At 35.3% G+C, this 12580-nt stretch overlaps 2 protein-coding genes across 2 annotated transcripts; one reads left to right on the plus strand and one right to left on the minus strand.

Annotated features, from left to right (window-relative positions):
* Window positions 1-297: 297 nt before the first annotated feature.
* LOC108973960 lies at window positions 298-6568 on the minus strand. Its single transcript, XM_018941513.1, has 15 exons — window positions 6485-6568; window positions 6017-6422; window positions 5846-5957; window positions 5668-5791; window positions 5395-5603; window positions 5148-5331; window positions 4900-5077; window positions 4668-4825; window positions 4405-4611; window positions 4157-4331; window positions 3922-4100; window positions 3548-3838; window positions 2403-2546; window positions 1277-1497; window positions 298-1150 (listed from the first exon to the last, which is right to left on the minus strand). Exons 1-15 carry the CDS (start codon window positions 6524-6526, stop codon window positions 1036-1038), a joined length of 2745 nt encoding a protein of 914 aa, XP_018797058.1. The 5' UTR covers window positions 6527-6568; the 3' UTR covers window positions 298-1035.
* Window positions 6569-6963: 395 nt separating this feature from the next.
* Window positions 6964-11946, plus strand: LOC108973965 (putative ATP-dependent RNA helicase DHX57). The gene is made up of 8 exons (XM_018941533.1): window positions 6964-7190; window positions 7253-8034; window positions 8094-8647; window positions 8707-9433; window positions 9812-10016; window positions 10082-10838; window positions 10896-11094; window positions 11146-11946. Exons 1-8 carry the CDS (start codon window positions 7132-7134, stop codon window positions 11709-11711), a joined length of 3849 nt encoding a protein of 1282 aa, XP_018797078.1. The 5' UTR covers window positions 6964-7131; the 3' UTR covers window positions 11712-11946.
* The last annotated feature ends 634 nt before the right edge of the window (window positions 11947-12580 follow it).

Here is a 12580-nt window from a genome sequence, read left to right on the forward strand (position 1 = left end):
TTTCTAAACTTCAAACAACATTAAACTTATTATTTTTTTTTTTTGGAATGAAAAAATAACTTTGTTTATGTTATTTTGTAAATTTTTTATCCAAGCTCGCGCCCACTAATTATAAATAATTAACATATTTCATTCATAACCCATTTCAGCTAATTTAAATTTTTTAGAAACTTGCAACAAAAAACGCTATCTGACAAGCAATTAGTTACTACTCGTATATTTTAATACGTCGTGCTTGTTAATAACTTAAGCAAACAGTCAATGAAACCTAAAATCATTTAAGTAACTTTGCTTATATTTTTCAATGATCCGCCTTATAGTTTTACTAAGTAAGTATAAGCACATTAATTAACAGACAATATTACCAAACGGACGATTTTAGAGTGTTATGATTGAGCTAGTACACGAAAGGTGTAGGAAACATGGTCTGGTAGTTCATTATAAAATGTTGGCAGGGGAGAAAGTTTAGGCACATACTATGTATAATGAAATATATATGTATGTATATACATACATCTATGTGCACGTAATTGAGAAAATTCTAAATAAATATGCTTATAATATTAATAAGTCACTTAGTGATAAGCAATCACAAATTATTTGCAACAAACTGACAAGTATATAATTATTTCCAAGTATATTTAAATATAGGGCATAAATTAAAATTTATGAAATTACCGCGTTTTTTAATAACACAGTTAATTGTGAACTTTTCCAAACTTATCAGGGAGCAGCGTATAAAGCAAATATGTACATAAGTATATTTCATTGGAAAGTTACAAATTTGCACCTTTCATTTTCTTATGCACACATTCTTGTACATATGTATATGCAATAACTCATTGTTTACAAATATTGATAATGAAAAGGAAATTAGGTTGATTTATGGAAATAAATAATACCGCAAAGCTTAAAACTAAATGTCATACAGGTAAGTAAGTATATCGTCGTATTTCTAGAATGTTTTTAGTTGTTTGTCAACAAAGGGATAATTTTATACTTTTTTCAAAACTTTGTTGCGTGTGCAACCTAAGCCTATATTCCTCCATTGGTTTCTGTGTTCACACCCAAACTGTACAAATACGCCTTTAAACACATTTGTTCGCCATTATTTAAAATGTGATTTTGCAAGGCTTTCGCTTGGTCCCGACTACAAAAACAAGTACATAAGAAAAAACAAACAAGAAAGTGTTTTTAGATATTATAAATTAGAATTAAAAAGCGTACACAGTTATTTCTAAGGAAATACTTGGGTAAATTGATTGGCATTACTCACATATCGGGCAGCACATTATCATCGCTAACATTCAAATTTTCTGTGTAAAGGTAGAGGTGCTTCAAAGCCATCAAACGATTGCCGCCGGTGATGGGTGGTATTTTTATAAGGGCTTGTTGTAGAAATTGCAAAACGCGCAAGACTACAGTAACACAGAGCAAGGTGGGCGTATGTTCTACTGGAAGCTGATCAATGAAGGACTTTTGTGCAGAAATAACGGACTAAAAACGAGGGTAAAAGGGGAGGATTAATAATCGCGAACCTAAACAAATAGTTTCCGTAGGAAAATGTGATAATATTCAAGGAGTCATATCCACTTTTGAATTTCAAAAAATTTATTATATTTTTGCTTAAATATCGAATAAATGTATGCACATACATATATTTCAGATTATTTTCGAGAAGTTAAGTTGATCAGCAAAATATTGTAGTTTCGGAGATATAAACGCATTTGTAATAATTTTTTAACTCAGTGAAGTTTGCTTCCAAAATATTAAACGCGTTTTTCGAAACCATAATTCAGAGCAGAAGCGTAAAATTTTTCCGAAACGGCTGGTCCGAACGGGTTGAAATTTTCACAGGAATTTTTTAGATCGTTGGAATAAAATTTTTACAATTTCGACATTTAATTCACTCTAAAATGGATTTTTTTCAAAAAAACGACTTTTTGGTATCTATTGTCACAATAAATATTTTTGGTGCTCGGATTTGATATAATTTTAAGCAGCATTTTAAAATTTTAAGGAAGGCCAAAATTTTCAAAATGAATCGCCGATTATTACATTAAATTCTGTATACTAACTTTTTTATATTTATTTAGAAAATGAAGTCTCTTAAAAAAAATTCATAAAAAAGGTTTTTTATATTTGTAAATGGATATAATTCCTTAAGAAACTCAAAATACTTCCAACAGAAATCTATGGTAGGTTTATTGTATGATTTAACGGTTAATCTTTTAGCTAGGAAATTTGTGATATTAAGATTTCTAGGTTATGTTTACTTATTTTTTCGAAACATTTATAACAGCGTGAAATACAATATATACTATTTATCATTAACAAACATATATTCAGTTTTATACTCCCTAAATAAGACCTAAAAGATTAGAATTTTTTCTTCGACTCACCTGTATAACGTCTATTGTGAGCGGTGGCTTTTGATTGTACAAATTGTATATTAATACGGCAGAAATATGCGCAAATATTTTGGAATGGTGTTTTATTAAAGCTTGCATAAATGAAAATAGTTCATCGGCGAACTTATGTGTGGTCTACAAGGCAAAAGAAATGGTTAAAACACACAAAAATTGATGTTTCAATAATTTAAAACGAAGAAGTGATAAGGTATTTTTACAACCTCTATAGGGTATATTAAATTTGTCACGAAGTTTGTAAAACCTAGAAAAAAATGGTCTCCGGCCTATAATATATATATTCCTCAGTTCTTGAGATATCGCTTTGCACATGTACTTTTCTCCCTCAAAAGCTGCTAATTTGTCAGATCCACTGATATCGGACCACTATGTTATAGCTGCCATGCAAACTAAACGATTAAAATCAAGTTCTTGTATGGTAAACTTCATTATTTGACAAAATACGGAATTCACGGAATTTTACAAGGATTATATTTAAGGTCACACCTTAAGAAATTTTCTATATCGGACCAATATAGCATATATCTGCCGTACAAACTAAACGATTAAAATGAAGTTCTTGGAAAACTTTTTTATTTGATAAGATATCTTCAAGGAATTTTCCATGGATTATATTATAAGTAGACAATATCTGAAGAAATTTTTCAGATCGGAGCATTATAGCGTACAGCTGGCATACTAACGGGACGATTAATATTAAGTTCTTGTACGATTTTTTTTTATTGATTAGATACATATCTGCACGAAATTTGGCAAGGATAATAGACTAAGGCAGAACTATTATATCTATCGAACCACTATAGCATATAGCTGGCAAACTAACTGTATTAATATATTAAGTTCTTTTTTTATTTGATTAGACATCTTTAAGAAATTTTGCAGAGGATTATAGGCTAAGGCAGAGTTGTAATATCTGAAGAAGTTTTCCAGATCGAAACTTCTTTTTTTGTGAAGTGCATTATAGTTTCGATGTAACGAAAGTCAACGTTTTTCCTATTTTAATTTGAATGTTATATGATCTGGTTTCAAGTTTAACCGCTGCACTTTTCAAAAGGCTCAGCCTTAATGTATGCAATGTATTTGAGGGAGAAATTAGTTGACAAAACACCAATACTCACCGCACCATAGCGCATGCATAACTTCCAAGCTACTGGCGATGGTAGTTCAATATCCTTCGTTGAGTGAAGCATCGTGAAACTGTTAAACATACTTCGCTGATAGCTAATAATGTGCTTAGGATGAAACTCCGACTCTTCTTCGCTGATAACTTGTAGTTTCGGTTTACGCTGCAAACAACTAGAGAGCAACGTTTCAACCAAGACATGATATGGTTGTAATCTAAGTGGTAGCTTGGGTATGTCAGTAACTTCACGAAATGAGTAATATAAGTTTGTAAGGCAGAGAAAATACTATTGAATGAACGAAAATGTAAAATTAAAATATATTATAATTTAAAAAGTTAGGTGTATTATATATATATTTTTTTATTTACCGTTTTCACACGATACATTTGAGCATTAGTTTTTGACTCCGCTTTGCTTAGAAATTTAAGTAAATAATTTTCCAAGGCGAGTATTTCACGCACAAGCCACATTTTTGAAGATCTTGTGAACTCTTTATTTTGTGACAACGTAATACAGCCACTCACCAGTAAATCAATGGCATATACATCTAGTATTTATCAAAATTTTGAAAAATTCTTGATTTAAGTAGCAAGTGCCACTTACCAATGAAACTTTCTTTATCAACAAACTTATGTATTTGTTTAGTTTGGAGTAGACGCACATGCAGCGTTTTCATAATATGTTCCAACTGATCAAATACGTTATAGCCTACCTTCAATAAAACGCCAATTTTTTGTAAAATATAGCAGTAGTCATCCACTTGCTGCGCAGTTGGTGGCTGTTTGCATATACATATGTATATTAAAAGAAAATTTAACGAAAAATTTATAAATATTTTAGAAAATACCTACGTTTTCTGCACCAAGACCTTGAAGTGCACGCTCTGCAGCTACATATTGCCCATAGACGTGTAAACCGCATCCATCCAATTTATAGAAATTTGTTGTCTTTGCAATGGAGCGCGCAAAATGCACAAATGAAGCATACAAATAGAGATAGTTCACCTTTCTAGCGCCCTTAAATATTGATATGAAGTAATCTTCAAGGTTAGGTAGAAACTGAAAGCAAAAGCATTTATATTACCATCTTTATTTTAGTTTTAATGCCACTATACTTGTTTTAATTCAGCATTATGCTCACACAACATTTTTTGATCAGATAAGCTGTATATTTGCAGTAGTATGCCATTGACGCATTCGCTATTTGATTCTTTGAATAATGTAGGCAGTGTTTTGTAAACGCAAATAAATTCATTTGCATAACGCTCACAATCTAAGATATACAAGAAAAAAATATTTGCTGCCTAACTATTCAACGTTTTTTAATATTAATCATTGTGCTTTTACCGTCATATTCCAAAATTTTTTTGTACACCACTATTATAAATTGTGCAACAAAATAATGCATGGTATCTGGCACGTTTCCAGCATCTTTCAACAACTTAAAATATATTTCTATCGACTGCATATAAGGAAAATAGGACCAGAGAGCATTAACATAAGGCATCATCGATTCCATATTTGTCTGAAAGTAATAAAAAAAAAAAAGTATATCTATTTAAATGAATAACTGTTAAACGTATTAGTTTCAGCACCTGTTCTTCCAAATAAAACTCCAGTATATGCTTTAGTATATAGTCGTCAGTGCATGTCTTGGCACGTGCAATTTTAATGTACAATTCTGCTGCAGTTAATGAAATGTTTTCATCTTTATGCAATGCAAGTCGAAGTATTGCCTCCAGAAACGTCTGCGATAAACATTCCAAATCGAGTAAATGTCTATAATACGCTTTCAACTATTAAATCATTCTTCGTACATCAAAAAGTTTAAGATTTGCTTACGGCTTCAGTTTCTCTAAAAAGGTGAGTGTGGCCTTTAGCAAGCCCTTCGTTCTTTCCAATTTTAGAAAAGTGTAGTAAATTTCCTGCATACTCTTTTCAATAAGAAAGCTTACAAGCTGACGATGGCTACTTACACTTTGCTGCCTTAGAAGTTTATCCAGCATGCGTATGAGACTTTTAAAAACACCACAATGTGTTGCTTTATGGTGCTGTTCAAAGATATTATACATTTTTTCATTATTTAAAATACTATGAACACTACGGCTTTATTACCCCCAACCTAAAAACAAGGCGATAGAATTGAAATGCGTCTTCATTAAAGGCACTGGATGTTCCAAAATACTGCTCTATAATTTTACTTAAACCTTCCGCTATATATGGGTGACATTCCTCATAACTGTAAAAATGAATGTTAACCTTAAATTACATTACAAAACATTATAAAACATACTATAAGCCATGTAAGGCACTATTCAGCAAATATCTGCTGATTATGTCTAATCCTCCAAAGTCCATACCACATTTTCTTTTAATTTGGTGCACACCAAGAAAGAGCTGGTAATCTGTAAAAACTCTTAATTTGAAATGATATGCCCAACAATATTGTATAAAATATATTTACTAATACGCGCAATTGGTTCTACGAGAAACTTCACTTGCATATCGGAGTCTTGTTTCTGCAAATCCATGCAGCAATTACACCAAACGCCCAGTAATTGGAGATATAGTATAAATGCCTTAGATTCCACCGCTTTTGCTTGTATATTGCGCACTGTTTTGCTTAGCTGATTAAGAAAAAGCTCAAAACTGTTGAAAAATATGGAGTTACGATGAAATATGTAGCGGCGGCAACCAGCTGCATCCCAGTCGAAATCTTTTCCCGTTTCACACTGCTGTGGACTAATCTGGGTGTGCAAGCCAATCGCTTTGAACAGTTCATTAATAAAATCTGCTGCCGCCTCCAGGGAAAGCTCTCCTTGGGGTTCGGAACGAAGCAGTAACTGGTTCAAACATCGCGATGCCACCACCTGCCGTATGCATTTTCACAATATAGTTTACACATTTGTTCTTTTGTAAAACAAAAGCTTACCTCTGGAGTAGTACCACAAGTAAGAGCGGCCACAAAATTCATATTAAATCTTCTATAATCAAAAAACAAACAACAAAAAACCAATTACTAATAGGCGGGAATAATAAATTTTCAATGAAGCCGACAGAACAACCGTTACCTCTTCTGGAAAGACGCAGAGTTGCAAAAATCGTGTACACTTCACTAAGTTGAAGTCGATAAATACTATAAAATAATCGATAAGGGTAGAAAATATGATACTAAATAAATAAAATAAGGTATTATCATAATTACCTCTTATTAGTTATATTATTACTTTTCAATAATTTATAATTTTTTTTTGGTTTTTTCGTTTTTGTGCTATTTCTTATGTAACTTCACACAACTGACTTTTTAATCATTTCCGGTGTGTTCTTCCTCTTCCTCGTTTTCGAAAACAATAAATATTTATCCCATACGGCAGCGCTTTAACAGCAAGACCAGCTGATCATTGCTGACACGTTTGTTGCATACTGTAGGTTGTTGCTTTTTTTTATAAAGACTTTCAACTTATTTATAATTTTGGTTATTTCGCCAATAGATGCAATAATAGCTAAATTATATATAAATATAGTGAAATTAGTTGCTGATACCAGCCAATATATACACAGTTGTTATTAGCAAACACCATGGAACCTGAGCAAGACGAAAACTGGTACCTCCGCCCACTCTGCGACCCGCGAACAACGTGAGTGCAATATTCATTTTTTAGCCTCTGTTATGTGTACAATTTAAATATTTTTATTTCAGTAATGGCCCTATCAAAGTTGCGTCTACCAAAGTTGCTGTGAAGACTGAATTGCAAGAATTGCGTCTGTCGGAAGATTCACAAAAAATGACAATGGAGACACTGCGGGCGATACATGGCCCCGATTTTCGTCTTAATGACGCATCAGTTTACAGCGATCGGGGTAGTCATATGAAAAAAGCATATTGGGAAGATCGTGGAACATTAGTTGTACATAGTGTCACCAACTACTCAGCCGACAGTCAGAAGGCAGAAACTCCAGAAGACCGCTTGCGGCGTTTCGCTTTGCTAAAGTTGGAAAATTATGGCTTCGCGGCTTTGCATTGCGCAGAAGCTTTTGATCACTGCAATGGAGATACCGATGCTGCGTTGTTGTTGCTTTATCGTAAATATATGCGTGTACCAGCTACTCAAACAGATGACGAAGCTAACGAGTTCTTGAATAATGATATAAGCAAAGAAGATCTCTTGGAAATGCGTAACGACGAAAGGGCAGCTTTAGAATCTATTTATGATACAGCTTTTGAGGAAAAGGAAAAAAATACGGTTTGGAGTTTGAAATTCAAAATAGATCATTTACTGATACATAGTCCGTCAGAGCGAAGAAAACGTACTGGTATATCCGAACAAGCAGCTCAGCTGAAAGCGAAACCAACGGTCAATGGAAAGGCCCGCTGTCGTAATTTTGACAGCAATGGCACATGTCGTTTCGGCAACAAATGCCGCTTTGCGCATATAGCGCCCGTTGTAGAAGAAGGAGAGGGACAGCGGAAAAAACACGAAGGTAGGAATAAGTGATTTTTTATAACATGGACGCATTAAAAATATTTGCCGCACTTTCAGATTTTCTCGATGGCAACAAAGAGTACAATTGGTTTTTTCTTGAAATACGATTTCCACCCGATACTAAGTACCCTTACGAAGCACCATTTATCTACCTCAAAACAACATGCCACGATCTACCACGTGATGTATTGTTACTAGTAGCGCGCCGTTTATATTGTGAGGCACGCAACATTTGCGCCGATGGCATGGGCTGTGTTTACAGCATTTGTGAAGCTATACAAAGCGAAGAGGCGTACTCGCAACTGCCGAAAGGCGAGGCCTATCCATTTCCTTCAGATGCTAAATCACTTTTCGCCAGTGATGGCAACGTTGAAACCACAGCAAATGGCGGCGCTCCTGAAGTACTGCCAACACACTATGAACGAGGTCAGACGTCCCATGCCGAACAACAGCGTTCAACCAAACAAACCGAAAATGAAGATCGCGTGTTGCTCCGAAAATTTTTACAACGACAGGAGGACGAAAGATACCGTAAAATGATGTTGGGGCGTCGGAATTTGCCTGCTTTCGAGAAAATGCTTGAAATACTGGATTTAATAGAAAATTCGCAGGTATCTTCCAATTTCTCTACATAACGAACATAACTGTTAATAAGCAATTTGTACTTCAGGTCATTGTGATATCAGGAGAGACTGGCTGTGGAAAGTCCACACAAGTACCGCAATTCATACTCGACAATTGGCTATTTCATGCATCCAAACTCAAAGATTCCAGCAAAATACCCCACGTGGAGGTAGTGTGCACACAACCGCGACGCCTTTCAGCGATAGGTGTAGCAGAGCGTGTAGCCGATGAGCGCACCGAACGTGTGGGTCAAACGGTGGGCTACCAAATACGTCTAGAAAATAAAATTTCATCTACCACACGTCTAACTTTCTGCACCACCGGTATCCTCTTGCGACGTCTCACTGCCGATCCACTGCTTAGTACCGTTTCGCATGTTATTGTCGACGAAGTGCATGAAAGAAGTGAAGAATCCGATTTTCTACTTATGATACTTAAGGACCTGCTCAAAGAAAGACCTGAACTTAAAGTGATACTCATGTCTGCCACCCTAAATGCCAAATTGTTTTCAGAATATTTTGGTGGTGCACCAGTATTGGATATACCTGGGCGCACATTCCACGTCGAGCAATTATTTCTCGAAGATATTCTGGAAGTATGTGATTATGTAATGGAATGTGATTCACAGTATTGTCGTAAAATTACCAAAAAGGAGGAAGAAGAGCTAATGCGTGAATTAGAATACTCGGATGTAAAGTCAGAAGCTGCCGAGCCTGCTAGGAGCATAAAAGATGACAAGCTCACATTGGCGCAGATGTATGGTCGTTACAGTGGTAAGTGTTTAAATATTTATTTATTTATTTATTTAAAAGAGAACTAATTATAAATAATTAATCCACTTGTAAGAATCAGAATTAGCTTGCAACAACACAAACTGTTTAAATATAGGCATTTTTATTAGTCGATTTGTCTGTATATACTCCAACTTGTCCCTCAGTTTTTGAGATATCGCTCGGAACGATCTGAATGAGCAAAATCATTGCCTTATCTTCACGATCAACATACGATAGCTCCCATATAAGCTGTTTGATCGAAATAAAATTCTTGAATGGAAACTATTTTATTTGTAAAGACTATTATAGTTTAGCTGCAACCGAACTTAACGTGCCTTCTTGTATGTTTTCAAATATCTCATTAAATTTTTTTCAAAGATTATTCGAAGAAAACTTGCAAAAGCATCTACCTAATGGAACCAATGAAAATCAATCCTGAATTAGTGGAGTCTGTGCTGAAATACATTGTCGAAGGGGAGCATAACTGGCCCAAGGAAGGCACAATATTGGTATTTTTACCGGGTCTGCAAGAAATACAAACCGTGCATGAAGCGCTCAGCGATAGCGCCCTCTTTGGAAACAGGTTACTACAATTTGTTCAGTATTTATGTTGCATACGCTGAATATTTCGTCTATTCTCTGCCACAGAAGCGGTAACTTCATTGTCATACCGCTACACTCATCGCTCTCCAGCGAAGAGCAGTCGTCCATTTTCCGACCAGCACCGAAAGGTAAACGAAAAATCGTGCTTAGCACTAATATTGCCGAGACTTCGCTCACCATCGACGACTGCGTATTCGTTGTGGACTACGGTTTGATGAAAGAGAAGCGTTTCGATTCCAATCGTAACATGGAATCGCTGGAGTTAGTGTGGGTATCACGCGCCAACGCAATGCAACGCAAAGGACGTGCCGGACGCGTCATGCCAGGTGTTTGCATACATCTCTACACGGGTCATCGTTTCCGGCACAACTTCCTAGCACAACCAGTGCCGGAGATACATCGTGTACCTTTGGAACAGCTCGTGTTGCGCATAAAAACCTTGCCTTGCTTCAGCACTAAAAATACGCTGGAGGTGTTGGGACGTACACTGGAACCGCCCACCGAGGAAAATATACTTTCGGCTGTGCGCCGTTTACAGGATGTCGGCGCTTTAGATGAGACGCAAGAGTTAACAGCGCTGGGTCATCACTTATCGGCGCTTCCGGTTGATGTGCGCATCGGCAAACTCATGTTATATGGCGCCATCTTTCAGTGTTTGGACAGCGTTCTCACCATAGCGGCGTGTTTGAGTCACAAATCGCCATTTGTGAGTCCTTTTAATAAACGCGCCGAGGCAGAGAAGCGCAAACGGGAATTTGCTATATGCAATAGTGACCACTTAACAATGCTGTTAGCATACAAGGTGAGTGTGTTGAAATTTTTTTGTTGTGGTGTAACATATATATGTTTTAACTTGCAGAAATGGTTGGAAGTGTCTCGTCGTAATTTCTACGCCAGCCGCAATTACGCAGATGAGCATTTTCTCTCACTGAAAACACTGGAAACCATTTCCGAGGTGAAATATCAATTCTTGGAATTGCTGGTCTCAATTGGTTTTGTGCCCATCAACATACCGCGCAAGCGCAAAAACGCCAGCGATAATATACTCGACTTAACGGGTAATACAATATATTTTAATATATTTTTGGTAAAATACATATATTCCACAGGTGCCGACTTGAACGTGAATGGTGACAATAATCGTCTGCTCATATCGCTGCTTTACGCCGCGCTTTATCCCAACATTGTTAAGGTGCTTACTCCCGAACGTAGCTACATATCGACTGTCGGCGGTGCAATGGCCAAAATGCATACGGCCAAAGATTTGCGTTTCAAAACACGTCAAGACGGATTTGTCGCCATACATCCATCATCGGTGAACGCGATTGTGGGCACCTTTCAGTCGCCGTTCCTAATCTATCAGGAAAAAGTGAAAACGTCGCGTATATTTATACGCGAGTGCTCCATGTTGCCTCTGGTGCCGTTGGTATTGTTCGCTGGTAGTGATTTTAAAATCGAATTGCATGGCGGTGATTTTGTATTTCTGCTAGAAGAGGATTGGATTATACTTAAGGCGCATACGCATGAAACGGCAGAGATGATACAGTGTTTGCGTTTGGAATTGTTAAAATTGTTGGAGGAAAAGATCAGGGATCCGTGTTTGAATTTACTAAATCATGAAAATGGTCTGAAGATCATTAAAACAATTGTGCATCTTATAACAAATAATAATTAAGTGACAGCATATACATCTGTGAGTGTGTGTATGCTTTAGATAATGTATGTGTGCGTGTGATTATATGTTGTAAACAAAATTGTGTGAAAACATTATGTCTATAAGGTGTGTCATTCAATATTGTAGTTTTGTAAAAGCATCTTTTCAGTTTGCATATTATTTTTAATAAAATATTTTAATACGCTAATTCGCATAGTGTTAGCAGCAAAATTTTGTGAAAGATAAAAAAGAGATTTTTTTTTGTTTAATTTATAAATTATATATAATACAATTTTTTGTTTAATAACCTGTCTCTTATACACATCTAGATGTGTATAAGAGACAGACATAGCAGTGTAATTTAGAAAAATAAAATCTGCTAAAGGTATTTTAAAAGCTTAGCCTATCTTTAGGCGGATTAGCTCTTTGGAATCGTAAACTATGTTGTTTAAGTAATTGAAATTTTTTATAATTTATAAATACGAACATATTTTTGTGGATTGGAGTCAGTAATCACAATTTATCTAGAAGTTAAATCGATTCATGAATTCAAGTAAAAATTCAGATTTCTTTTTATATTACTTATAATAAAAACGAATTTTGATAAAAACGAAAGATGTTGTTGTATTTACTTGTGCATAAATAAGTGTATCTAAAGCTTTAGAACTAAATATTAACTATAACAGAAACTGAACAGGAATAAACACAAATGTTATAGTTGTACTAGTAATGATTTTGGTATAGTCGAGAGAATAATGCAACCAAATATAAGTGTGTTCTCTAATTTGACCCAAGCAAATTTAACTCTTTTAAGCTTTTCTGCTTCTGGTGTTAATTCTGTTTTTAATTTTGTTAATGTTTTCAAAACTGTTCTCTAATTTAACCGCACC

Source organism: Bactrocera latifrons, unplaced genomic scaffold (assembly GCF_001853355.1).
Source record: "Bactrocera latifrons isolate USDA-ARS-PBARC rearing strain unplaced genomic scaffold, ASM185335v1 scaffold_51, whole genome shotgun sequence".
NCBI classification, from domain to species: domain Eukaryota; kingdom Metazoa; phylum Arthropoda; class Insecta; order Diptera; family Tephritidae; genus Bactrocera; species Bactrocera latifrons.